Source organism: Phoenix dactylifera, chromosome 7, assembly GCF_051530095.1.
Source record: "Phoenix dactylifera cultivar Ajwa chromosome 7, Ajwa_hap1_PhDact_Kaust_v1.1, whole genome shotgun sequence".
Classification (NCBI taxonomy): Eukaryota; Viridiplantae; Streptophyta; class Magnoliopsida; order Arecales; family Arecaceae; genus Phoenix; species Phoenix dactylifera.
This window is the reverse complement of record NC_143196.1, coordinates 30,598,505-30,623,553: the sequence shown is the minus strand read 5'-3', so window position 1 is coordinate 30,623,553 and position 25,049 is coordinate 30,598,505. Positions and strand designations below refer to the sequence as shown.

General features: G+C 36.5%; 2 protein-coding genes and 3 non-coding genes across 20 annotated transcripts; all 5 read right to left on the bottom strand.

The window, feature by feature from the left end:
* Positions 1 to 1,278: 1,278 nt before the first annotated feature.
* Positions 1,279 to 1,348, bottom strand: LOC113462623 (small nucleolar RNA Z267). Its single transcript, XR_003385386.1, has one exon. It is a non-coding gene; the product is annotated as a small nucleolar RNA Z267 (small nucleolar RNA).
* A 203-nt stretch (positions 1,349 to 1,551) lies between these two features.
* On the bottom strand, positions 1,552 to 1,644 carry LOC113462619 (small nucleolar RNA R44/J54/Z268 family). Its single transcript, XR_003385380.1, has one exon. It is a non-coding gene; the product is annotated as a small nucleolar RNA R44/J54/Z268 family (small nucleolar RNA).
* Positions 1,645 to 3,453: 1,809 nt separating this feature from the next.
* On the bottom strand, positions 3,454 to 3,544 carry LOC113462617 (small nucleolar RNA R44/J54/Z268 family). Its single transcript, XR_003385378.3, has one exon. It is a non-coding gene; the product is annotated as a small nucleolar RNA R44/J54/Z268 family (small nucleolar RNA).
* A 5,576-nt stretch (positions 3,545 to 9,120) lies between these two features.
* LOC103702849 (KH domain-containing protein At4g18375) lies at positions 9,121 to 13,457 on the bottom strand. Of its 13 annotated transcripts, none has more exons than XR_015967489.1 (8): positions 13,232 to 13,457; positions 11,803 to 12,412; positions 11,064 to 11,432; positions 10,723 to 10,977; positions 10,374 to 10,597; positions 10,129 to 10,178; positions 9,520 to 9,672; positions 9,121 to 9,430 (listed from the first exon to the last, which is right to left on the bottom strand). XR_015967489.1 is itself a non-coding variant. In XM_088701615.1 (6 exons), the coding sequence occupies exons 1-5, from the start codon at positions 12,721 to 12,723 to the stop codon at positions 10,394 to 10,396; spliced, it is 1,632 nt and encodes a 543-aa protein (XP_088557741.1). In that variant the 5' UTR covers positions 12,724 to 12,862; the 3' UTR covers positions 10,040 to 10,178; positions 10,374 to 10,393. The 13 variants fall into 13 exon arrangements, 1 of the variants encoding a protein (XP_088557741.1); XR_015967495.1 differs by lacking the exon at positions 13,232 to 13,457 and adding an exon at positions 13,050 to 13,208 and having other exon boundaries at positions 9,520 to 9,626; XR_015967491.1 differs by having other exon boundaries at positions 9,172 to 9,430; positions 9,520 to 9,640.
* A 2,344-nt stretch (positions 13,458 to 15,801) lies between these two features.
* EMB2726 (elongation factor Ts family protein) lies at positions 15,802 to 24,285 on the bottom strand. 4 transcript variants are annotated; one of them, XM_026803016.4, is made up of 5 exons: positions 24,077 to 24,264; positions 22,069 to 22,303; positions 18,762 to 20,950; positions 17,080 to 17,803; positions 15,802 to 16,639 (listed from the first exon to the last, which is right to left on the bottom strand). In XM_026803016.4, exons 3-5 carry the CDS (start codon positions 20,884 to 20,886, stop codon positions 16,027 to 16,029), a joined length of 3,462 nt encoding a protein of 1,153 aa, XP_026658817.3. In that variant the 5' UTR covers positions 20,887 to 20,950; positions 22,069 to 22,303; positions 24,077 to 24,264; the 3' UTR covers positions 15,802 to 16,026. The 4 variants fall into 4 exon arrangements, with proteins under 4 accessions (XP_026658817.3, XP_088557739.2, XP_008783732.3 ...); XM_088701613.2 differs by having other exon boundaries at positions 22,069 to 22,269; positions 24,077 to 24,215; XM_008785510.6 differs by lacking the exon at positions 22,069 to 22,303 and having other exon boundaries at positions 24,077 to 24,285.
* Positions 24,286 to 25,049: the final 764 nt, after the last annotated feature.

Here is a 25,049-nt window from a genome sequence, read left to right as displayed (position 1 = left end):
CTCTCTCAAAAGAGAGAGAAGATAGATTCTAGGGTCAGCCACCCCACAGCAGTGACCCTTGGTAGCAGCGACATAAACGACCCGAACGACAAGCCATGACACATGGATGGTGGCAGCATTAAAGCAAAAAAAAAAAAGAGATAGTAGTTCAAAAAAAATCAGACCATCAACCAGCTCATAATTGACCACCAATGGCAGACCCATGAAGGAAGAGGAAGATGGTTTCAAATTCTATAACGTTCAACAGAAACCAAGAAGAATTCATCAGATCATGCTGGCAATTGAACGAAGGTTAGATAGAGATGTTTAGAGCAAAGAGGGAAGAAACTTTTACAGAAAAAATCCTAAGGCTTTCACTGGAGTCTGGTGAGCCTGACGGCTTTGTCTTCATTTTCAGACTCAAAGATAGAGACTACAATTAGGTTTGACGACTTGCTTAAGCAACACGTAAACCACTCTCGGAGACCCTTGGGAGCTACCAAAATGGCATTTAGCCCTCGTTTATTTGAAAAATAAATATTAAAAAAAATTAGACAGATTAATTGGCTGCTACAAAAATTAAGTGGTTCTTAAATTAATCAATGTCACCTCTTTAGCACATTTTAGGTTCAAGAGCCCCAAATACTCGAGTTCTCACCAGAAATATTTAGTATGATTAGAGGTTGGCACATTTCTAAACTCTGAGAACTTTTCAGTAGTTATTCGAAGGCCGAACTAAGAAAGGTTCGGCAGCCCGGTGTTGGCGACTGCTTTTGGAGCTATTTAAACCATGGTGTCGTCTGTGCCCCGGAACGAAACTAAGTCATCTGATGTTCGACACCCGTTTAACTAATAATATCTCGTTTTCTTGGTCCTCAGCCTCTTATATGATTCCCTTATGTCCTAGTAAAACTCGGTGGGGAAATCTCTCCTCTCCCCTCCAAACTTGTCGGACTTCAACAGAGATTCATTCAGATACTTCAAACACATGATGACAACATTTGAACTTTATGCGCGAAAAATGGAGATATGACTTGCCACTCCTGCAGCTACTGTCTGCATCATAGATACCTCAACCATCCCCCCCCCCCCCAAAAAAAAAAGAAAAAGAAAATGCTATTAATCATCATAGAAATGAGACTCATAAAGAACAAACATATATAAATCAATAGCCTTACACACACCAAAAACTATCAGAGTAGAAAACCCAATAGAAAGGGACTTACTATTACAAAAGAACACCATACTGCTTAGAGAGCTGCACTTCAAAAAGAAAATAAAGAATGGACAATAAAGAAAAGTGTGCCTCAGTTTGATGTCTTTTCATAGTAATTACTCAAAGTATATTTATAACCATCACAGGCACTTGTAACAAAACCTTTAAAAATGAAAAGAATAAACATCACTGGTCAAAAGCAGGACGATTGAAGTAGTATGTTATTACGAGGAAAAAGCCTGCAGGCAATATGTATGTAAGGAAACCCAGATCAATTCAGTGTAACTTCACACTTGATCAAGACATTCAAGATCTAGATAAACTTGGCATATAAACTTACAAAAAAAAAAACGATTGTTGCATCAGACCAATAAATTAATTCCCAAGACATGATCATCAACCCCAAGATGAGTGCAGATGTCCCTGTCTGTTTTATCATCATTTGCAACTTACACAAAATTAAGATAAAACAGTAAAAAGCATCGCTAAGATCTTTATGCTGTTAAATAGAGGAGAAATTTATGGTGATCTGAAAAAATTATAGCTATCATGGTAAAAGCTTGCTTCTTTCCAAAGAACACAAATGAGCCCTTTTCAACTCATAATCAGGCAAACTAGTCAGCACTGGTATCTAGTTACATAATGCACTCTAAAGAAGAAAAAAAATGAAGTTCATATATGAAATGCCAAAAACGTTCTAACACCAAGCTTGCAAAAGGATGGGGAAAGTCTATATACTAAATTTTAATAAGCTGCATATTGTGAAATATGAATGAAGCCTATATAAAGGTTTGCCTCCACTTATAGATAGCAAAACAATAGAAAACTTCTAATCAACTAATATCATTTGAAGATATATTTCATTTCATTCATAACCATACAACACAAATACAATCATAAATCAAAATGGGCTATGGATGGAGACTGCCTTTGTGGCAGTGACAATTCTTGAATCTGGTAATATGTAATCAACTAATATCATTTGAAGATATATTTCATTTCATTCATAACCATACAACACAAATACAATCATAAATCAAAATGGGCTATGGATGGAGACTGCCTTTGTGGCAGTGACAATTCTTGAATCTGGTAATATGTGCAATATGCCCCATTGGCAGATCCAGATTGATCTCAAAGACAAGTATCTCTGATCATATTAACTATTTCAAGTTTACAAGCGTATCATTAAAAAAAGTGAAAAGCTGAAAACAAACATGGCCTCATCAAGTTCGGTAGGACATTTAATATGCATAAGAATTTTGAAGTAATGAAAAAAAAAATATCAATTGCTGATGCAGTGACATATGCCATGGATGATTCTTTGGTCGAAATAATCAAATCAAAGTAAATATTTCTATCAATATCTGAATAAAAACAAATGAAAAAGTAACATAGCAATAAAAATAGATGAAAAAGGCAAGCTAGCTGACCTCAGAATAGTACAAAATTAATCAACATGAAATAGTTAGGATCATAGTATAATGCTTAGGAATTTATAGAGTGCATGGCTAATGAGCCTATCATGTAGAAAACAAACCACCACAAAGGAGTGCAAATTGTCCGTAGAGAAGAGTTAAACAGAAAATGACCGCCCCAGATTAAATTCTTTTCAAAGTGATTGCTCAAGTCTCAAAATATATTTAAGATCACCATAGGAATTTGATATTATCAAATTATACATCAAAAGGTAAAATTATAACTAGATAAAGCAGAATATAACAGGAAAAATAGGATATCTAAACAAAAATAAGAAGATACTTCCTAATCTCAAATAAGGTATATTTTTTTGTATCTAATAATCAAAAAATGAAAAAAAAAATGCAACAATTTCATGCAGAAAAAGAACATAGGACCAAAATTATCAGTATGTAATGACAAAATTAAGAATAGAATAATACAGAACATAATAACTATAAATACTTTATAAAGGAATACAAATATGTTTATTTCCAGGTAATAGATAGATAGATAGACTGCTACATTATTCACCAATTAACACGCAAAACTCAAAACCCAATGAATTAGAATAAATATACCACAAAAACGAGTCTGCCTCAGTGGTAGTGACAATCTTAAAATGTCGTCGTTTTGAATCCGATAATACGTGCATATTTTGCATCACCAGCAGACTAGTCTTAAAATTTAAAAATTTAAAAAAGAAAAAGGAACCATAGAATTCTGACTGCAAACAACTATATATATCACCAAAAAAAAAGTGCAGATCGGAAGGGATGCATCGAGAGAAATAACAAATTTGTGCATCAGAGAGATTCCCATTAGAGCAAATCATCACTCTCCGGAGATAGGAGTGCTGATGTCCCTGTCTGTTTTCTCATCACTTGCAGTGCGTCCAAGCTTCGAGTTAAAAACACCACCAAGTTCCAATCTTTTTTTTTCTAATGGTCAAAAGATCAGTTAATTGCACACTTCTGCCACAACTCTAACCACAAATCTGAACTTAAACCATACCAACTTCCCCTCTTTCTGACGGTAGGACATGAAAATTCCACAAACAAAGCATACTTGCGTTGTTGGGCAAGATTTAATGCCTTGATCCCATGCTAAAATATTCATGACCAATTCCTCCATTAGCCCGTTTTAATTCCTGAAGTCTTCGAGTAGAAAGTTTAAAAAAAAAACTTTGAATCAAACGATTTCTAAGAGATAAACAGAAACGAAATGCGTTGGATTCGTTCCTTTTCACTGAAATCACAAACTCAAAGTATTTAAAACCACGATCGATGTTGCTTAAAAAAAAACATGGATGCTTATATCAATGCCGAATGATGCCCAAATCACCAAAAGAAGGGGGGAAAAACTGGATTCCAGGGAAGAAGAAAAGGAGAAAAGCTAATATTTAACATAAGACATCCACAGTAAACAAGGATTAAGGGAGGAAAACTACGTACAAGACGGGAAACCCCCCGGGGGGAGGAGGGTGGAGTTGGGACATGGAGGCGACATTAGGGTTTAGGGTTTGCACTGCGAGGATGGAAGAGCGTTGGTTGGCATTATATAGAGAGATCCCTGCATATTAATGGGCTCCTCCCTATATTGGGCCAGACGAGTTCCTCAGAATCGGACCGGCCTAGAGACTTTAAGCTCGTTGAGGCCCACCAAGCCCAAAATCTCCGACCTTGCATGGTTGGCCCAATCAAAATGATGCGGTGCCATGAACTATAACTAGGTGCTTCTTGTGTCCCTTAACAACATCAACTATTCAAAGTCCAATCTTTGTGCAATACTTTCTTAGAAGATTTTGCTAGTTCAGAGTTTTGTTTGTACCCTTTGTGAGAAAGAGGTTACTATTTTTTTGCCAACATGACTTAACCTAATGGTTTGGTACATAGCTACAAAATTGACCAAAATTTTAAAACTTTGTGAATTATTCGTAGTTCATAGTCTAGCCAAATAGTTATATTGCTAATTCATCAATGTATCATTAATATGTTGCAAATATATCATTAAATTGGTGATGGTCACAAATAGATCTTGAATCTTTAGATTATTCATTTGAGCTAATACACGCTTTCGAAAGGGTCCTAGCCACCCCACTATGCGGTCATAGAGAAACAGGTGGGAGAATGGTTGGAGTTAAAATATAATGTTATATAAAAGTATACAATGCTTCTTGTTCTCCTACTCTTTCTAGTAGAAGACAAACTTTTCCCGTGCCTTCTCCACCGTTTTACTCTTCTTATGTTCTTCTCATCTTAATTCCCCCCACGTCCTTCCACAGTTCACACGTTTATCCTGCACTTTTATTTTTCTAAAAAAAAAATCTATTATTTAAATTAAGGTAAAGTATATATTATATCATACAATATATATGTTATTGTATACGAGTATAAATATATGTTATAATAATATTTTTATTTTTATCAATTTTTGCCAAATTTTTACTAACACCAAACTTGTGACTATGGTTTGATTCCCTCCCCATCATAGACCTTGTCATATTGGTTAAGCTTAAAAATGGGCTCATTTGGTATAATATGATAGGAAAGCAAATTGAATTTGTTCATATGAATTAAAACTATACCATGTTTTATGCATGGTGCAAACATAATAATGTTATGATCACCTACCTTGCTTAAATTTAAAAAACTATCGTGCGTGTTTTTCTTATTCAATTTCCTTCCTTTTTGTCTAATTATATATAAAGTGGCATTACTACTATTATTTTTTGGAATGTTGGAGGAAACGGAGAATGTAACAAATAATTGGAGGCAGTAAGTAGTTCGATAAAATACTCTTACTCTTCCAGAATTATTTTTTTCTTTTTGCATACTTAATTAGTTACTATAGGTTATCAATCACCTATATTTTTGGTCAATATTTTATAATTATTTTTTATAATCATTATACTAAATAAAAATATTGAATTATTGATTTTGTGTTTTTTGTTATTTTATTTAGGGTGACAATGAGATACTAATGGCTGATCATGGATAGTGTAAATGCAACATTATTGCTGTTCTGATAGACTCTTATACAAGAACAAACATCAAGTGATAAAAAGGTACCTCATATAGCCTCATCTAATAAATAATACAATTACTGCTATTTTTAATCCAAATAGATAAAATGGTCATGATCATGCTTGTCAGATTCAAATGAGTTGCATGATGATGTGCATATAGACGGGCCCTAATTTGGATAATGTTGCCATGTCGGCTACTTTTTAATATTATAATACTCTATTTTTTTTTAAGATTGTGGGTTTTGTGAGCATTATGATTTGTACAGTTTTCCTATTATAGTAAATAAATCTACTCAAATAGGAAAATAAATAATTTGTATTACATATATAGTTTGTCCTAATAGTTACATAATTCACAAATATATACATATATATATATATAGATAAATATGTATACAAATATACATATATATAAATACACACACAGATATATGTGTGTGTGCAGGTCAGGATCAACTTACACCTCATGCAACTCTTATAGAATTGTATTTTTTGGAATTGAATGATGGAATTCCACATCAATGATCCAAGGCATTTAATGTGATTTAGAGCTTATCAAGAGCTGAGCCTTGGGCCTAAACTCCATTCGTTGTTTAATCAGGCTACAGGTTGGGCCTATGTAAAATTTAATATTTTCTACGCCTAATTTTCTACGCCTATGTAAAATTTAATATTTTCTACGCCTAATTTTAGCCCATGATCAGCTTTAATGTGATCTACTATCTCTAAATTACTTACACTAAAAATAATGCAATTGAAGACTACTAGCCTATGCATCAAATGGTCAAAAAACATACATTGTTATGTATTATTTAAAGTATCCAAAAATTTTAACCACTTGGTGCATAAGTTAGAAGTCTTCAAATCACATGATTTTTGCTACATAAATAGTTTATAAAAAATAAATCACATCTAATAACTCAGATTATCGATATGGACCCTCACCATTCAATTCTAAAAAAGTATAACTCTATAAAAGTTACATTACGAGTAACTTGAACTTGATCCTATATATATATATATATATATATATATATATATATATATATATATATATATATATATATATATATATATATGATTCTACAATCTAAGCTTTTCCTTGTTCTATCCTAAATCAACGAGCTACTTCTCCTCAGCCTCAGCAGGTTCCCCTTGTATTCATTCAAATATTTTCATGTGCAACATGAAAAGCCTAAAGGTTTCATTATCAATTTATTCAAATATTTTCATGTGCAACATGAAAAGCCTAGGGGTTTCATTATTAATTTTACAATGCACGAGGCGATTTTGGTCCACCCCAAGTTTGTTTGATTTCAAAGGAAACTCATAGTTGGTTGGTTCATACGTTCCTCCAACCATGCCTGCTTTGTCCCTTTTTATATTATATGCATTTTTGCTGGTACATTTTCTCATCCACAAAAAGAAAAAAATCATTTCATTTTTAGCTGGGCTTGTCATAATCGTTTTATAAAAAGGGACAACCACTTTTAATGTAAGCAATGATTGTGATATTTGTATCAATCAACTTGATCATTGTATCTATCAACTTGATTTTTGTCTCAAAAAGGCCTTCAGAATACATAGATAATTATAGTTTTTCTATGTGCAATAATCTATAATGCTCCAACCTAATGTGTGGTAGAAGAAAACTACCAAAGTTTTAATCATCTACATATTTTGTAGATCATTTATTACTATATTACTTAAACCATTCAAGCTTCCAAACCATGATTCTAGAAATGGTACATAGGATAATGGATGTTACAACTTTCACTTGCTCAAAATAGTTTAAATGAGGATAACATAAATGTTCTAACATTCACATTTTTCTCACATGATGCTTTGAGTGATACACGGGCCAGTTCCATGTTTCAAGTTCGGCGCTATTTTTGGGTTCACTCTGAAGAGCACCATGGAGGTGCATTTTGCCCCAATGTATTCATGCTCCCAATTTTTCAAAATTTAAGCCCCACCTGACTCCTCATATCACGCCACATGTGCAACCCTACAAGCTTAGTAGCATCTGCACCATGTACACAGTATTTATGTGCCAACCTACAGTAGTAAATAGGATCCATGCCACAAAATTATCAAATAAAGGTCTGGAATTTTATAATTTATGGCATAGATGCAGTGAAACTTTCATACATTAATTAATTACACAAATATTGCTTATACACTCCAATCAATTCAAGACACCTTATTTGACGTCGTCCATACCTTATGGTTAAATTGCTTATAACACCAACAAGTAACACTCATTCTTCATTTAGCAAAGTTTCCTAAAAACACAAGAATGAGAGAATTATTTAAAAAGGTAATCAAACTCACTATGGACCATTACGATCACTTCAGATGGATATAGACAAAGTCTAAAAGCCAGAACCATCATATTAGAGAAATCAAACTGCGCACCAAACTTCAAGTGCAATGTCTATCTTTTTTCTTGAAATTTAATAATTTTTCAAAATCTAAAATATTTTTTCCATTGCTAAAGAACTTGATACGCACGGCAATCAAGAACATACAGTGACTTTTGAATCTCAAAACAAGCCAGTTAAAGTAAAAACTTTCTTTTCAGAAGAAAAAAATAATCGAGAATATCTCTTGATTTAAGAAGAAATAAACAAAGCAACTGAACCTAAAATTGATGTAAAAGACTAGTGTTAATTTCGAAAGAATTTTAGCTTTTTTATAGTTATTTTTTCTAGCTATATGTATTTAAGAAAAGTTATAACTTCGTCCAACTGAAAGAAAATTTAACTAAAATTTAACTTGAATTTTGTAAGGACAGCCATACTCTTACTAGTATAAATAAATTATTGTAATCGGTTTTCTTGAAAAATTAATAAAAGAAAAGAAGACTTAAAATCCTATTTTGAAAATACCTTTGTTTTTTTATTATTTTTTGAAAAATCCAAATTTAGCGGGTTGAAAAAAATCTTTTTCTCTCATATTGGATTAGAAAAGGAAATGACAAAATTCATCACTCAAACAATGAGAAAATATCTTTAGAAATAATGACCTGACCATGATGTCAACATCACATAAAGTCTCTGCAAAGATCTCCATATCCACTCTTTCTGCATTTTCTACCAGAAAGCAGCTTGTCCACAGATCATAGTGCACCACAAGTGAAGCTAACTTAGCTAGGCAACAGTACAGCAGCACGTTTAATTGCAACACAAAAACAAGTGATCAACTGGCTGACACCATTTCTTCGCACAAACAGTTGGAATGATCTTCCAGCATTGCAATCAAGAGAAATGTTTTGATCTCAAAAAGCATCATGAAGTTCAGAGTCATCATCTTTCAGACTCACAGAGTTCCTCCAAAGATATCGAAGCTATCATGTGTCTCATCACTTATGTGGTGGTCTTTCATTCACTAGTCTTCAACATACGTATATTGAATTGTGACCCTTAAAGAACTTCCAAATTCCAATGTAGCAATTGCTCTCTAGTTTATAGACCGGCTTTAAGTCAGCTTTTAACTTTTAAATCAATCTAAATCATGATAGAAAAATAGATTAACAGGACAATGGGACAATACAAAGTTCATAAGCTTGTTCTAATAGGCCAGCTAGTGCTACATACAAAAACTCTGAACTACACCCAAAAAGAGCCTTGATATTAATTTTACCTCAGAGCAACTGATAGAATTTGCCAAACCTTAACATGTATCAAAAATGACCCTCCATACACGACACTCACCAACATTTCAATTCAATTCAAACCATAATTCACCTGCAGAGTTGACAACATTGCAATGTAATCATTGTATTACTGAGAAAGGGTGCAAATGAAAATATCATCACATGGTCCTGCATACTCACAAAATTTACATGTCTGTAGACCTAGTGCAAGCTTAAAGCAACAATATTGTCCATGAACTGAGCTGGATGGTAACACCCAATTGCTGTCATCTATACACCAGCGTAAACTGTTCGAGCAAGCCTCAGAATTTACATGAAACAAACCAAATTGAACTAACAGATCATTATCATGTGCAAAAGCTCAAAGATGCAAAACCACAAACATGATTAAAGACAGAAGCATTTGTCATAATAAGAACAGCAAGGATCAGGTTGAGAAATATATCAAAAGATAATCATAAAAAATTGTGAAACAGGCCCCAATGCAAAATCTTGAAATCAGCAAATATAACAGGAATTTCCCTGTGATGGTAAATAACCTAACTTTTATAGTTTCGTGGATCTAAAATTTTAGAAAACATGGCTTCTGATAAGATATCCAACATGATGATATTAGTGTGAATATCCAAAAGCTCAATGCAAAAGAAAAATAACTACGCAAGTGCAGGACTTCTTGCACTAAGAAATTTAAGCACTTTGATGCTAGCTTCAGAAGTTAGGTAAACCAAAGTTTATCAAAATAAAATAACCCCAAAAATAATGGTTCTCAGCAATCTAACAGACCCTTACCAGTGCTGCCAGAATGAAGATCTATCATATGTTCCAAAACCACAACCACCCTAGACAGATTAACAGCAAAAATGATTAGTTGGAGTAGCCAATGAGTTAATCATTATACTGCATATAAAATTTGATAAAATGAAAAGATAAGATTAGAAATGATTGCACCACTTTCTAACAATTTGAACGTCACTACAGATTCAGAGCAAAATAACGCCTCCGGATTCTTTCTGACAACTAATAAAAAACTTTACCTGAGAAGGCCCATGGCTTCTTAGTTTTCAGAGGGTGGCACATCACCTGAAGCACAATATTCAGTAGAATAAGAACATCCATGACCATGTAAATCTCTTGGCATAGATTGGTACATGGAAGACAGAATTGAAGACAAAGCATCCTCCCTTCCAAATAAATTGGCCCTTAACCGTGCAGTTACTTGCATGAGAGCATGTCTGACAGCATTATTGTCTCCACTGATCTGTACAAACATTAAGACGACAAAATACTCATGCTCTTTTGCTTACGTAAAAAAGGTGAAAACTTGCAATACAAATATTAAAATAATAATACACAATAATAGTTATAAACCAAAACCATGTCAACCTGGACTGTTGCTTCGTCATCAGAAGCAGCTTTGGGAAGGTCCGTCTTAATTATTCTGATATTTGCTTGTGTAGCTCTCTTCATCTCAGATATCGCAGATCCACCAATACCAATCAGACAACCGATTCGCCGTGCTGATACAAGTAAGCGGGTAGTGTATGAAAGTTCGCCAGATTCTTGCTCAGTCTTCTCACTACAGCCAGGCTGCAAGCGAACTGCAGCATCGATAGTTGGGGAAATTGGATCTTCAAAGAACTGAAGAGAGGAAAATGAAAAGAGGATAAACCTTGATAAAATTATGAGATCAATACTGAAATTTCACAAGTATACATGACTCTCACCTCTTTAGATGAAATTGATATGGTGCAGTCATCATCATCATAGTAACTATCTACTTTGATATATGCTCCAGAATCCTGCCTGATCTGATTGAGAATTTCACCACCCTTGCCAATAACCTGGCCAATGTTGACAGACGGACACAACAAGTGTAGCACGAATTCCCTTGCAGAAGTTCCATCCCTTGAAGGGTAAGTTCTTGGCCGTTCACTTGCTGCATCACCTACATTTGGACCACGATATGGACCACCTGGTTGGCAAGAATGAGATATGTTGGGAAAAAACAGGTGCTGCAACTGAGATGGATTGTCATGAAGACAAAATGAGACCTGAAACAATGCCTTCTTCACAGCTGGGGCTTCAGCAGTAATCTGATAACCAATAGGTTATACACGATAAGATATTCAATGCAAGACATGACAAATAGAGAGCAGTGACAGTCATGTGAACAGGGATAGCAGAACTATGCACATCCAATTATATGCAACTACAAGAAGAATAAATATTTGCATTGGACATGGATCAAGGGATAAGGCATGTTAGCTGCCATCTGTGGTTGTAATACCAAGACTGTCTGAAGTGCAACATCAGATACACTACTTACAAATCACTAAGATGCAAGCACAGGAAAACCATCAAAAGCTTTTGTATACAAATGATTCATTATGAACAATTCTGGAAGTATCATAATATATCATCCTACGAAGCAAAAGTAGATTGATAATGAACAAACTACAATACCTGGAGAAGCCCATCACCCCTAATGGCACATGAAGGAAGATGTTCATCCCTCAAGATGCGAATCTGAGCACCAGTTTCAGTACAGATGCCTTGAATAGTCCGACCACCTTTCCCAATTACACATCCAATTTGATCAGATGGTACAAGTAGACGGGCAGTTACTTGTGGTCCACCCATTTCTTTGTCTTCATCACGCTGCACCTCACATGCTGCAAGCTTGTCATGCACCCTGAATAGTGCATCTTGTGCAGGACAAATATAATCATCAGTATCTCCAAAGGCATTAGTTTCTGAGCTTGAGCTACAGATAGTTATGACTCGCTCCTCACAACCTGGTACATTATTTCCGATCCTAATCTTGGCTAGAGTTTCAGCCCTCAGTCGGTTCACAGTCTCGCCGCCGATTCCTATGATACCTCCTATCTTTCTTGCTGGACACAAGTATCGGTAGACAGTATCTTCTGGTCCAGAAACATTAGGGTCTCTATCATAACTGAGATTTCTTCTTTTGCTTCCCCAGTTGTATACATTGTCTTCCTGATAATAGGACCGTTTACTGTTGTTATTCCTCCAATCAGCCATTGAATCAAATTGCCTTTGTATGTCACATCTAGACCAAAAATCCGCCACATCAATCAGGGAAAATATCGTATACCAAAGAATTTATTTATACATAAGTATTACAGAATTTATTTGTATATAAGTATTGACCAAAAAAAGAATTTACACATAAACAGGAGCATGATAGTATCTCTTTTTCCTTCCCTTGATCAGCCTGTTTGGATGGCCACACAGCAAGAATGTGCTGTTAACGCTAGTGCAATGCTGTACTAATAGCAAGAATTTGCCTGTGCTGCTACTACAATTACGCATATAGCACAACAAAGCATTGTTCATTAACCCATTGCCCCGAGATGACATGAACAGTACTAGTAAACAAGAGCAGAATTACACTACAATTAGATACATAAATCCCAAACCATCTATAGAACATAAAAACAATGGTTATCTTCAACTAAAATATACCCTGCAATTCTGGTGGATTTGTAATTATCCCCATACATATAATATACCGAACCATGCGAATTTATGAACAATTACAGAATGTGGCTGACCGACCAAGAACTTGCTTCACTTGCTGCCAAAGCCATGCAATGGAGAATTCAAATGTAACCATTCAACTCAATTAGATGCAATAGATATACACGCATATGAAAGATCGAGCAGGGGAAGCCTAAGCCACAAACCTGAGACCCTAAAGAACGCAGCAAAAAGAACCAGCTATGAGAGAGAGAGCAAGAAGAACAAAAACCCTAGAGCCTAGTAAAAATAAACAAGAAAACCCTCGGAGTTCCAAAACGGCGGGGAGAAATGAGGACAAGGACTCGTGAAAGAAGAGGAGCTGGGAGAAGAGGGGAAGGTGGCGTACCTCTCTATAGAGAGGAGGAGAACTGGCTCTGGATGTCCGAGGATGGGAGAGAACCCGACCTTTTTTTTTCACCTCCCGAAAGGGAAAGTAATCAGGTTTCTAGAAGAAAGTAACATAAAATTAACACCAATTCGATTGTATATTTCTCTTTTAGTGATTTATTATTAGTATTATTATTTTTGGAAAAGGGTGGCTTGGCCATCTAATTTGGTAATGGTTAAAATGTACAGTAGAAGGGGAGGAGGGCAAGAGACAAAAAGATGAAATAAGCACAAGGCAAACAGATCGAGAGAAAGTAGTGAAGAAAGAAGCCACAACTAACAACAGTTGCACAAAAAAAAGAAAAAAAGCCAGAGATTGAGATAGAGAGAAGGCTTTTCCACTTCGCTGTTTTTTTTTTTTTTTGTTGATACAAACTTTGCTGCTTTCAGATAGCTTCCTCCACTTCAGTACCTGAAAATAGGAATTTTCAACTTCACCAACTCCAACTTTCTCTGCTGAAAAAGTTTAGAAGGTTAATCAGCAGCAGAAGTAAAGAATTGATTCATTTGTTTGATTTTTGCCCACATTTTAATGACTCCAAGTAGGTCTTTGTGATTGCAGAAAGGGGACCATTCATTTAAAAATTGAGATCCTTTGAAGGCCACAGGTTCAGGAGGAAAAAAAAAATTAAGGAATTCCTTTCCTTGCAATGGCATAAAGTAATAGCAGCAATCAACATGAAAACAACCAGGTGCAACTCTTCGGAGAAATAGCTATTTCTTCAAACTATGCAAAGCTCAACAACGCTTTCAAAATTATGCATCATTGATTATGCAAATTTATGTGCTATGTCCAGTCCTATCAAAATTATCTGACTTGAAGGATCAAAGAAACTGGAGAGATAATTATAATCAATAAATTTTACCATCATTGCTAAAAAAGTTCTTTGCTATTTGAGTAATTATTGAAGATACAAAACTGTTTTGAAAAAGTTTCAAGAGTTGTGCCATCTTTCATGTAATGGGAAAGCAGAATCCCGTTACACATTTTTTATCTAAAAATGCTCATTTGCTAGACTGTGAATCAAGTTGATTGGAGGATGCCCTCTCTTTTATTTTCAGTCAATTGTTAGAAACTGCTTAACAAATTTTATGGCTTCGCAAATTTTTCATCTTTTCATTATAAAAAAATAGGACCATCCATCAGGAAAGTTGTTCTTCAAGTCATTTAGACTCATGGAGAAACTTCAGAAAATGGAGAAAAAAGAAACATAAAAACTTGCTAAAATTTCATCTTTGCCCATTTATATTTCATAGGTTAAAAAATGACATAAGGTCATTTTTCACAAACCCTAATTTCCTAATATCCCAATGTAACATGAGTAATTTTTTAGGGCATATGTCATTATTTTTCTCTAGAAGTTTTTTTTTTCTTATGCTGGAAAAGCTGCAAACGAAGTAATCATATTTACGTCCTTTTAGAATAGAACTGCATTATTATCATTATTTACCGGCTCACAAAGAGGTTGTGAGAAGTGATTTTTCCAAACCATCAAATTGGCCTCTATTTGGCACAAATAAGAGTACAAGCCAACATTATATAGAATAGGACATCATTTTTTTTTGTCCTTTTCTATGCAAAAGACATCAAAAAAAAAATAAATGATATCCTATGCTAGAATAGGGCATCCAACATCCATGTTGTGATAATAATCTCTATAATGTTTCCTATGCTAGAAGCAGCCATCCAACTACCATCTGGGAGTCACCCTTCAGGCCTAAACATTGATGGCAAAGGACAATTTTTAATTAGTCATACGGCATCAACATATACACAGCAATAACCAGCAATCAAAGAGCAGAAAAAGAGCAAGAACCCAGCCAGAATTAAGAAACACACAACATTCCACAAGGCAGGGGGAGATGACAAAAGAAGAAGATTTAAATGCCAGTTGGTGGACGACAACAACCTTGTATTCTTAACTGGGGAATGTAAAAAGAAATATACAGCACCAAAGATCCAGTTTAGATTCTTTGAAGGCAAGTGTTGACAGGAAAATTACCCCCGCCGTTTTCTTTCCCCAAGCCCTTGTGAATGTCCGGTAGTCTATGTAGTACAACGGTGATACGCTCCTAAACTTTTTAATACTAATATCCCTCCCCTGTTCAACTAACTAAACGGCCAATTTAGTTGGCTTCAACTGTAGTGCTCTATTAGTTTAGATGTAATGCCACAGGCACATTCGAATTACCCTTCATCATCCTGGTAAGTGCCAATAATAACAGATTCTTCGATCTAAATTTATTTGAGATATAAGACATTCTTGGGAGGGTGTGTTTGAATAGCCATCCTAACTTGGTAGTTGGCATACAAAGTCCCAGAATCAAAATTTTACGGTGAAACTGATCTGCATGTCTTCGGCATAGAACGTAACAGCACTTCAATTTCCACCAAGAAACCATGTTCCATGCTGACGCAGGTTACCACCCCAAATAAACTTGTTTCTCTTCGTATTTGAACATACCTGCAGATCAGCAGCAGAAGAAGAAAAAAAAAAGAAAAAAGAAAAAAAAATGAAGAACACATGATAGAGAGAACAGAAATAGGATCAAATTGCACTACTGATCCCTTGATTCCATATGTCGGATGTCAAAAATGTATTCTGGATGACCAACAGATGATACAATTAAATAAATACAACTGAATGCCACAACCTTACTCTTACGTGAAGCATACAACCCTTCTGGCACCATCTTTCAACTCTTCATGTGAAAGGCCCATGAAAAATGCATCACCATTACCTTTCACACCTTTCAATCCTCGCTCTCCCCAAGAGTGTAGCGAGCAAATCTCCTAACTCTGATGTTCTCTCCAAGGGCAGCGACCGTCTGTTTCACCAGATCCTTCACCATCACACTGTCATCTTTGATAAAGGGCTGCTCCAAGAGAACAAGTTCCCCCAGCCTCTTCCCAATCCTTCCTTCCACTATCTTCTCCTTTATATGCTCAGGCTTTGACTTCAGGTCCTCCCTCTGCATTTCTATTTCTTTCTCCTTCTGTACGATACTTTCTGGGATGTCCTCTATGGAGACAAACTCAACCTGTGGACATGCAACAACTTGCATTGCAAGGTCATCAGCCAACTGCTTGAACTTTTCATTCCGACCAACGAAATCAGTCTCACAGTTGACCTCGATCAGCGTTCCAATCCGAGAATCATGGATGTAGGAAGAGATCAGACCTTCTGCAGCTAGTCTGGAAGATTTCTTGTCAGCAGATGATAGACCCTTCTTCCTAAGGTACTCCTGAGCCTTCTCAAGGTTTCCACCAGTTTCTGTGAGAGCTTTCTTACAGTCCATCATGCCAGCACCTGTTTCCTCCCTAAGTTGCTTGACCAGGGCAGCTGACACAGCAACTGTTGGAGGCCTGCAAATGTGAAGTTTCTAGGATCAGTAGAAATGCTAAACAGGAAGATCTACTCTCACTAAAATTCCAAATAATTATCTACAACAGATAGCCAAAGACATCTTAGCATTAGACCAGATACAATAATGAACAGGTTTGCACCTTTTTCCTTTCGAGTTTCTTTTAACCCTGAACTAACGAAGCAACTTATTATCTATGATCGACACTTTGATTAGAAGATTCAACTGCTTCATCAGATACATAAGGGTTTTCACACTCCAATGTATTGCATACTATTATAGTCTTGAACTTGTATCTTTTGAAAGTTCATAGAAATTATCAGTTCATAGAAGTTATTGATCCAGAAAGACCAGCAACTTGCTCTGCATGCTATGGAAGTGAACCTGTGCATGAGGAAGAAGGGGATGCGGAGAGGGGGGGGGGGGGAGGGATGCGCTTACTTCTCGACAGCTTCCTTGGCTTCAGATGGTTGATCCTTTGGGGATGCAGGTGATGGTTTTGCCGCGGTTTGGGCAGCCACTTCAGTAGCAAAGTCCTGGCTCTTCTTTTCCAAACCTTCTCCAAGATTGTAGCGAACAAACCTTCTTACTTTGATATTTTCCCCAATTGTGGCAATGGTTTGCTTCACCCAATCCTTAACTATAATCTTATCATTCTTAATATAAGGTTGCTCAAGCAATGAAAATTCTTCAAGTCTCTTTCTTATTCGGCCATCTACAATTTTTGACCTGATATGCTCTGGTTTTGTCAAAAGGTCTTCCTTTTGCATTTCTATCTCCCTCTCCTTGTTCACAATTTCTTCTGGAACATCTTCAATAACCAAGTAGCGTACTTGAGGACAAGCAGCTACTTGCATAGCAAGGTCATCAACTAACTCCTTGAAAATTTCACCTCGAGAAACGAAATCTGTTTCACAGTTCACCTCAATAAGGACTCCAATTCTGTTGTCATGGATATAAGACCCAATTCTTCCTTCTGCAGTGGCTCTGCTGGCCTTTTTCTCAGCACTTGCTAAACCTTTCTTCCGGAGAAACTCTTGGGCTTTCACAATATCGCCCCCAGTTTCTGCAAGAGCCTTCTTGCAGTCCATCATGCCTGCTCCGGTTTCTTCACGTAATTGCTTTACAAGAGCTGCAGAAATACTTGTTGCATTTTGCGCACCAACTGCAAGCCACACAAATATCATCAGATCAAAGGACAGATTTGTCACCAAGATTCTATTAGCATTAATCAATTTGCCCGAAATTTCCGCTTAATATTATAATGCAAATAATACCAGAGGCACTGCAGGTATAGCTAATGATGCATGAGACTCGGAGAGGAAAAAATCCTTTGTCAATCAAGATAAGAAATCAGTCACATGCTGTAAAAAATTTGAGGAGTGTGACATGGATTCTTGGTGATGGATTTAATATTAGAATACATGACAAAGTTGATGACTAGGTAAGATTTTCAATGAGTATTTCAAGCATAAAAAAATGGTCATGTAATTTCAGCAGTTTATTACATCGTAAACATACGAGAACATGGTAAAGCACAACATGCTGCCGTGAAGAAAAGCATAGGACAAGGTTGATGCTGGTATAGTTTCAGCTTCAGGGTGTCAAAGTTGATACAGATTCAGTGTCCACCATTTTCCAAATGTCACCACATGTACACGATAATATCAAATTTATAGTACCGGTACATAAAGATGTGAACGACAGATACACATTAGGTATTCCACAGTAGATTCTAAAAAATAAAATGTGAGGGGGGAGATTGCCTACAATTTCTTTTTTTCTGTTATATTATTAATTTTAACTTTACAAAGCAATTAATTGACTTGGCTAAAAAGTGAACCTGATCTAAGTCACAAAATTCTTCAATGTCCAAAGTTAATCTTCTATTGTTCTATGGCTGTTTTGTTTTACCTTGATGCTTTTGACAGATGCAGTACTGTTTATACTAATTAGTGTGTTGGACAAATATTATAATATCTGTCCACTGCTCCCGTACTGCAGCCAATGAGATGCATTTTCATCGTCCGGATAAAACATATGAAGTAATGTTAATTTTGAGAAACTTACTCAGGAAGCCTGCCTTTTGGTTAAAGAAGTGACCAATGAAGATAACTACTGACCTTTGAAATCACTTCCTTGATCTGCATTAGTAGTTTGCCCATTTAAGATTTCAGAAGCCTCTGCATTTGCTTCTTTTAATTCAGCAAAGGCCCCTTCATTTTCAACTGGCATCAGTGTTACTTTCTCCACTTTCTCATCAGTTAAAGTATCATCTGATTGATTAGTAACAACTTCATCAGGAACCACACCTTCTGAAGATAACTTCTGGTTACCAATTTCTCCAGATGACTCCACATGGATGCTGGAATCCTTTATCGCAGATGATTTCTCGCTTCCTGCAGAATCTACAGAGCATTCATTTTCTTCTGCACTCAAAGTTTTACCATCAGTCTCATCTTCCACGACAGTTCCAGTTGTGACATCAGCTTCCCTAGCTTCATCAGTTACAGAGGCCTCCATTGCTACTCCACTTTCTGAAACCGGAATTCCTTCACTTTTCTTTACAGTTTTAATATCAGCACTTTCTTCCTTGCCTTCAGAAATTATGGAAGATTCACTAGTTAGCAAGTTTTCAGAGGAGCCATCTGCAGAAGATTCACCTCCCTCCAAACTTGAAGCTTTTGACCTTAGGTTTTGTTCCTCTGCAGTGACATTTGCAGCACTGGAATCCTTCACATCATCTGGTATAGAGGCCTCATCTAAAACAGAATCAGAAGAGGGCTCGATTGAGGTTTTAGAGCTCTCCCCATCTTCTTGCACAGTTTCAGGAACAGTCTCAGCATTCTGAGCCTGAGCGCTTGCAGGTTCCTCATCCTTGCTCTCCAAATCAGTAGGAATGTAAGCTTCAACAGAAGCTTGTTCTTGCAGCTCTTCAACAGTGCCTTTCTCATCCTCCAGCTCCTCGCTTAAATCAGAGGGACCAACAACGTGGTTCTCATCACTGCTTGCCATTAAGCCATCAACTTCAAGAGTGTCAGAACTGGCTACATTTTCATCATATCCTCCTGCTTGTTCCAAAGTTTTTGACATGCTTAAGTTTTCAGAAGATTTCTGTGCTCTATCCTGCTCATCCAAAAATGCAGCAATCTCCTTGTTCTTACGAAAAGCCAGCTCAAATGGGTTTGTTGCTACATGCACCACCCCCTGATTTAGTTGCAAGTTTAGCTTTTCAACATCTTCTTTTTTTTTCATTGTTAAAGTCACCCGCCCTCTTGTAATGCGCAACACCCGTACCTTAACTTCTTGACCAACCTGCAGAGAGGAGTTTCCCAAAATGCCACCAAACCCTTCAGATTCCTCAGAGATCGGGAGAAATCCTTCCTCCCCTTCTGGAAGTGAAACAAAAGCTCCTGATCTGGTTACATTTTTCACAGTGCCATCTAAATTTTGTCCCTTAACAAACTTAGAAATCTTTTGCACCGCATCATGCTTCTGATTCGACCTTGCAGCATTTTTTCTGACAGCTCTTGGCTTGTTATTACTTCCATCAGCAGGAGTTTCTCTTGTCTGCTGTTTCTTCCTGGGTTCATCAGTATCACGCATTGTCAGAGAGATCCTCCCACTTTCCTTATTTGCTTCCACAATCCTCACTGTCACTTCTTGTCCAACAGACACAAAAGAGGCCACATCCTTGACATATTCATCACTCATCCTGGAGACATGTACCAGTCCATTTGTAAAGGCTCCAAAGTCAATGAAAGCACCAAATGGTTGAATTGACCTTACTTTCCCTTTAAAGGAAGCACCTGGCACTAGTTCCTCATCCTTCACAGGTGGCATCTCACTTTTCCTTACAGGACTAGGGCGTTTGCTTTTGGCAGTGGAAGGAACAGCGGGGTTTGCTGGGGCATGCTCAGTTGTTTCAGCTGAACTAGCTGCAGTTTCTGAAGTTTCATCAGCAACTTCATCTGAAACAGCAGGATCTGGCTCCTCTATTGTTACATCAGTCCCAGCAGCTGCAAAGATTCGGACTCTTGAACCATGCTTTGAAACATAGCCACTATAGTATCTCCGAAACAGCCTTAATGATGTTTTTGTAAATAGAAACCCCTGAGACAATGGTGTTGGCCTTAAATATTTTCCAGAAACATGGCATCTTGTTGATTGGATCTCCTTGCTAAGGCCACAAGTAGTTCCAGGAAGCAGAGTGATATTGCCCACAGAGCAATTAATTACAGGTATCATGTTGAATGCAGTCTCTGAATTAAAATATCAGTCAGCAACTAGCGGTTCCAATTCCTTTCTTGCCCTACAGCAGGTAGAGTTTGTTAGCAGATTACACCCAACGTGATTGAGCTGTAAATATAGATTAACCAAATCAGTCCTATTGGTACTTCTAAATAAATATTTTGATCAGTAATCATCAGATAAGACCATACGCCATTAATCAAAGTCCGGAGACCTCTATAATTTTGTAACTCTCTGTTGATTCATCATGTAAAAAGGTCTTGATCAAGGTCCTAAATCTGAACAATAAATGGGTTCCATTTATCTTTCATTCGCATATACATATTGCAGTATGAAGCCCTTAAACCCGATACTAGTTAATGTTCAATTGGTATCAATTGAAATAATTTATGTAGAATGTAGTCTGTAGGCATAATTGGGATGACTCATCCTTTAGAGCTTTTGATGAATAACTATTGAATTAGAGAATGTACTGCATATGGTGGTAATACAGGTCCATTTATTGGTGTATAGTATAATTAATAAAGACAAAACAAGAGAAAGTTGAAAAAACTTGGAGCATTGGGATCAAATTATATAAGGGGACCAGATGACCAGTTTTGCAGATTATCTTTAGATGGCTTTAACTCTGGTCCCATGAGCGATATATATTAAAGGCTGAAGTGTAACAATTACAAATTAATGAGTTATGCAATGACATCCCACCCTACCAAGACCTAATATTTATTTAACATGGCAGTTAATCCAACAATTTATTTTTTAATTATATGTAATCATTATTAATACCTCTAAGTATTTTCCACAAAAATACAAACTTTTATGGTACTAGAACCTCTTTACAAATGTATCTAAACAAATATGAAACTTTATGAACCAGAATTAGGCATTTATACTACCCTAAAGTCACAGTGAAGGTACCCATGCTTCAGCTCAAGTATTATTACACATGTTTTCAATTAGTGAAGCAGATTATCACTTACTATGCCCCAACCTACATTCCATAAAAGAAGCATTGATACACATGTTGAAACTTGTCCTGTTCAGATGCTAGGTTAGAGCTAAGATTAATACACATGTTGAAAGCATGAAGCATTGATTAAAAAAGTGCTACCTGCAAGGTTGAATCAATTTTGAAAAGGAGAGCATCATGGGTAATGTTTTTGTACAAAAATAACAAACCTAAATAGTTCAAGTTTCTGAATGCTCATGCTATGCTCTGAACCTAACCATCTTCAGATAGGTGACAGATACAGTACATGTGCTGCTCTACCACAGAGGTTCATGTAGGAACATATCTGTGATTTCATGAGCATTGTTATCCTGGAGATAGTCTTCTAAACCCATGCGCTACAAAAGTGCTCACAACCTTATGGAACATAACTGTGACAGAACACCACAAGCTCAGGATAATCACCTGCAAACTCTAATACTCATTACTAAAGATGGAGAACAGTAAATTCCAAAAGAACCATTGTAGAATAAACAGTGAAAGAACCACTTCATTAAGTGTAAAAGGTTTGGAGAAATTGAAGAAAATAGTGAAACTAGCATCTCCCAGCTAAGAATATCTTATTATGACAATAGGATAAAAAAGACCATGTGATTACAAATAAATAACAAAAATCTCTCGTAGTTGTTAAAAAAAAAAAAAGAAATTTGCAGGTATGAAAAAACCTTTGTTTCCTACTGGACATTACACACAGAGTATATACAATTAATGTTTAATGCTATGATGATCTTGCAGCATCACTAGGATAAATCTAAGTATCGGAAGCATGGACAACATGGCAAACATGATATATATCATGCCAAGGCCTTATCGACATATGGATCTGACAAAATACAAGCTGCATTCCTATACTTGGTATGCTACCATGTCAGTGCACAATAAGAACTGGCACAGCTCATCAAGCACGAGTGCATACCGAGCCATTGCCAGGTTGACGCATCAGTCATACCCAATGCATCGACCCTTGGTCATGATATGATAGAAAATGTCGTCATGACATGGTGAAGTCTAGCAAGATTGTAAGTGTTGGGTTCTTATATCTCAATAAGGAAATCAGATCCGCAATAACCTGCCTGTGCAGAGCAATAAGTTTCTAGAAGTCCATGACTAGATCATAAGATCAAGTAGCAGGTTATCTGTGAAAAAGAAGATACACGAACAGTATCAACATAACTGGGGGAAAAATGCCATTGGAGATGAATGAGTATATTTATATCAACATCATGTGCAAGCTCAAATTCCAAACACCTTTTGATGATGCAACACACTAACTAATTTTCTGCCAAGTGTAAAACGTCTGCAGCTAGATATGGGAATCTATATTTTGTGACCCTTCACATTTACTTCCCATAAGCCTTTCCAAAATCATCACCGTGCTTCAAAATTATATCAAAATAACTAGCATATAGAAGCTGTACACGGTGCTTGTTTCACATAGAAAATATCAACTTTTTTAACCAATTGGAAAAAACAGATACCTGCTATCAGCAGTGCCCTTCCAACTTTTCGGATCAAATTTCCAGGATCCTTTAACAATGCAAAGAATAAAAGGAAAACCCACTTGACAAAATTAACTTCTAAGCAAACCGTCCAATCACTCCTCAAAAAACCAGAAGATACCTCCTTCTTGGAGTTAATATTCTCCACTGAGCACTTTTTAATATTTCTATAAACCTTTCACCACATCAAACACTTACAAAAAAATAATAACCCAATGTTCCTTGTATATCTCTGGAACATCAGAGTCTTCTTCTCACATCTAAACATCATATTTTCACTACTACGAGTACAAACTTCGCCAGATTCTTTTATATGCATAATTCCTTCTCACAGTTACATTTGAGACCTCGAAGAAGAACTGAAATGCTTCAATTTCCATAAAACAAACACTCTCTACAACCAGTCATTTCCCATCTTTTACCCAGAATTATCACCATAAGATGAAAACCCCTCCCCATAAATAGATTAAAATTAAAAAAAAAAACAAGCAAAGAAGATGTTTTTCTACAGTATTTCGTAAACAGACAAATCAAAACTCCAAATTGGGAAAAATCTAACGAAAACCCAGCAGACAGAAATGAAAGTGGACATCTCAGTCGCATCAAAAAGGAATGCAGACAGCTCAATAACATGATTATTGGCACGAATATACAGGTCGAATAGGTGGAAAAAGAGCACCTTTTAGCCCCGAAAAGGGTGGAGAGATGGCCGCTGCCCTCCTCGCTCTCCTTCGATGCTTCGAGCGAGAGAGGACTGGGAGTCAGGAGAAAGAGAAGGAGAGATTCCTCGCTCTCTTCCTCTATGCGTCGAGCGAGAGAGGTGGGGGAGAGGGGAGGGGCGGAAGGCGGGACTTATATCCTTATCCTGTGGGTAAGAGACGGGCGTGTGGGGTTTATGGTGGGGGAGAAAGAGAGACCAAACAGATGGGCGAGGAGACGAGCTACAGGCTGGATTGTTCCGGCTCAGCAGGTGCGGTCGGGGATGGGCCGATGGTCTAACCAAACGGCGGCTGTTATAACGGTTTAAAGGCGTCTCTTGGCGTCATTGAAACCTTCATCATATGGAGCTATGCATCCGTATCTTTTATCTCGCCCACTGTCTAGGGCACTAAATATTATTACATCATGCGGGGCTTCAACATTATAGTTCCACATTTTTAGCCTATGAAAAAGATCTGCCAAAGTATCACATTTTCAGCCTATGGCGGAATCTGCACATTATAGTTCCACATTTCTAACCTATGATGGACACCACATTTTTAGCCTGTGACGAAACCTACCATAATAATGAAATAAACCCAAAGTCCCTTTTCATACAATCTAGTTTAGAATTATATAATCTTGTTTCGTATCTATTCTACTTCATTTGTCAACCAAAATGCATAATGAATGTGCATGCAAAGCTCTCGAGTGTATACCTCTATATTAACTATATTTACTTGTGTAGTGTGGTACAAACTATCCACAGTATTTCTATTGATCTTTATAAAAACTTATCTTTATGAGTAAATATGCCTTCATTATTTCTATCAATGTAATGCTCTTTATGAAATAGACAACACAAAATATTTATCAAATTTGAGAGAGTATTTCATCAAGTTATTTAATAAGTGCAAAAAAGCACCTCAAAAGTACTGCAGCAGCCACCAAGG

What these genes read in the sequence shown, in the direction of transcription:
- LOC103702849 (XM_088701615.1), bottom strand. Translation starts at nt 12,723, where the DNA reads ATGTCATCTCGGGGCAATGGGTTAATGAACAATGCTTTGTTGTGCTAT. An exon ending in TATCATGCTCCTGTTTATGT is followed by an intron (nt 12,413 to 12,529) that starts GTAAATTCTTTT and finishes TTTTTGGTCTAG; the next exon opens with ATGTGACATACAAAGGCAAT. An exon ending in TATCAATTTCATCTAAAGAG is followed by an intron (nt 10,978 to 11,063) that starts GTGAGAGTCATG and finishes TCCTCTCTTCAG; the next exon opens with TTCTTTGAAGATCCAATTTC.
- EMB2726 (XM_008785510.6), bottom strand. Translation starts at nt 20,886, where the DNA reads ATGATACCTGTAATTAATTGCTCTGTGGGCAATATCACTCTGCTTCCT. An exon ending in TCAAGGAAGTGATTTCAAAG is followed by an intron (nt 17,804 to 18,761) that starts GTCAGTAGTTAT and finishes TGTGGCTTGCAG; the next exon opens with TTGGTGCGCAAAATGCAACA. An exon ending in GCCAAGGAAGCTGTCGAGAA is followed by an intron (nt 16,640 to 17,079) that starts GTAAGCGCATCC and finishes TCACATTTGCAG; the next exon opens with GCCTCCAACAGTTGCTGTGT.